Raw genomic sequence first — 2,500 nt, 5'->3', positions numbered from 1 at the left:
TCTGATCAGACTTGAGAATGACATCACAGAAGACATGGAGCGAGAGAGGAGGACCTTTCAACTGCAGATGTGTGAGGTGAGACGGCTTGTGTGTGCGTGCGTGCGTGCGTGCGTGTGTGTGTGCGTGTGTCCTTGCGTTTGTTCGTGTCTTAGTACGGGTCTGAGCTCATAAGCGACATACCTGCATTAAGTGATGAGGTAAAATGTATAGAGTAGAGCTATTAGAGTGGAGTTGCCTCTCCAGGACTCGAACCCGGACCTTATGGGGCTGTGACCGCTAAATTGGCACAATGGTCAGACTGTCTGCACATCCACAACCCTTGTGATGGCCGAGTCGCAGCAGAGCAACTCTACTCCCCTGTGCTACACGGTGTGTCTGATGCTTGTGTGCGCGCATGTGTGAAGTGAATCTGTGTACGGCACATGTGTTTGTTTTCGCATCTGTGCTGTGTATATTTTGCTAAGGTAACGTGTCTGTGCGTAGGCGTACTGATGTGTGTACTGCTGGAGTTGGCTGAGAGAATTCAAAATGTCTATTTGTGATCTACAGTCTGCTGCAGACACACACAGTATGTGCTGAATGTACAGTATATGTCCATGTGTAAATGATTTGCAGTAGAGCAGTATGTGTTTGTGAAAGGTGTGTTCAAGACCAGATGTGTTTGTCTGTGCAATGTCAAAGTGTGAGTGTGTGTGAGAGTGTGTGTGAGTGTGTGTGAGTGTGTGTGAGTGTGTGTGAGAGTGTGTGTGTGTGAGAGTGTGTGAGAGTGTGTGAGAGTGTGTGAGAGTGTGTGTGTGGGTTGCGTGTTGTGGGGAGGGGGGTTGGTGGGGTGCATACAACTGCATTTTTGTAATACCCAGCATGCTTTTGTTTGTGTTGTCGAAGCTCACCATAGACCACTTTTACCCATTTCAATTAGAACGGGTGCGGGTAGATGTAATCAAGGTTATGGATCAAAGTTTATATCCCACACCGTCCATTACACATGCGTTTTTGATCGTTCAGAAACTCACCTGAAGGTCTGAACGTCCGAAACATTATCAGCAATAAAATTCTGTTGTCAAAACCATATGTGTGCGAGTGTTAGTAGTTATGGAAACGGTGGGTCCTGTGATTAGCAGTCCAGACCAGGCCACAAAGGTCATCCAGGGCAGGTGAGTGGTAGATAGACCAGAGGAGGTCAAAAGGTCAAAGGTCAAACAGGGTCAGAAGTCAGGGTCATGTGAGGTCAACCAGAGCACATCCAAGTATCCTGGGAAGCATCAGAGCATGACCAAATATCCTGAGAGGGGTCACCGCACGGGCAAGTGTCTTGTGAAAGTGAAGATCAGAGCACGGCAAAAAGTAGTTTGTGAGGCATGACAGCACATCCATCTGTCCAGTCTGAAGGGTGTGGGATGGGGTGAGGTTCACTAGATCTGTCCATGTCGAAGGATTTTTGTGAAGTGTCAGCACATTCCTGTGTGTTCTGTGCAGGGTTGGGGTACTCAACGTGAAAGTGAAAGTGAAAGCCCACCTGGGAAACTCCAACTCCCATTTTCATTGTGTTCAGTGTTCACTGCACACTGCACACAACGAAATTGCATTTTAGGCCTCACCCGTGCAAGGGGGCAGCCCTCAATGGCACCCCAAGGGAGCAGTGTGGTGGGACGGTACCATGCTCAGGGAGGATGGGGTAGATCCCCCCCCCGCCGCATATTCCAAATAGGGCAATTAGACAGGTTAAACCAGGTCCTTTTGAACTTTGAACCTTTTGGATTTGAATTGTAGCTTTTGAGTCTTCCGCAGGGTCTCAGAAAGCTCCACACCCACCAGCCTGGAAGATAAACATGAACCCCTTTAGGCTTAGCCCACAGTGGTCAGTAGTCAGCCAGCACCTCTCTCTCTCTCTCTCTCTCTCTCTCTCTGTCTCTCTTTCTCTCTCTCTCTCTCACTCTCTCTCTTGCTCACTCTCTCTCTCTCGCTCGCTCGCTCGCTCTCTCTCTATCTCTCTCTCTCTCTCTACTCAAAGACACTCTGTAGAATCAAAACAGAATCAGAACACGTATCATGTCAAAGAGCACATTTTTGTGAAGTGTCAGTCAGATTCTCAGTGTATCTTTTGAAGGGTGGGGTGGGGTCCACAGGATCGGCACACACACACACACACACACACACACACACACACACACACACACACACACACACACACACACACACACACACACACACACACACACACACACACACACACACACACACACACACACACACACACACACACACACACACACACATATATCAATGAACACTTCCAAGCAGTAATTGGTAACCTGGATTTAGAAGCTATACAATCCAGAGCCGCATATTCCAAATAGGGCAATTAGACAGGTTAAACCAGGTCCTTTTGAACTTTGAACCTTTTGGATTTGAATTGTAGCTTTTGAGTCTTCCGCAGGGTCTCAGAAAGCTCCACACCCACCAGCCTGGAAGATAAACATGAACCCCTTTAGGCTTAGC

At 48.0% G+C, this 2,500-nt stretch overlaps 1 protein-coding gene across 1 annotated transcript in view; it reads left to right on the top strand.

The window, feature by feature from the left end:
• Nucleotides 1–2,500, top strand: part of asap3 (ArfGAP with SH3 domain, ankyrin repeat and PH domain 3) — a 104,822-nt gene that overhangs the window by 51,259 nt on the left and 51,063 nt on the right. Inside the window, exon 6 of the mRNA XM_063184024.1 lies at nucleotides 1–76. This exon is cut by the window's left edge and continues 42 nt beyond it. Within this exon, the coding sequence (XP_063040094.1) occupies nucleotides 1–76 (76 nt within the window). The remainder of the gene's footprint in view (nucleotides 77–2,500) is intronic.

The sequence above is a fragment of the Engraulis encrasicolus genome, chromosome 19 (assembly GCF_034702125.1).
Source record: "Engraulis encrasicolus isolate BLACKSEA-1 chromosome 19, IST_EnEncr_1.0, whole genome shotgun sequence".
In the NCBI taxonomy this organism is placed as follows: Eukaryota; Metazoa; Chordata; class Actinopteri; order Clupeiformes; family Engraulidae; genus Engraulis; species Engraulis encrasicolus.
Note: the sequence above shows the minus strand (reverse complement) of the source record. Positions and strands in the feature narration are given on the sequence as shown.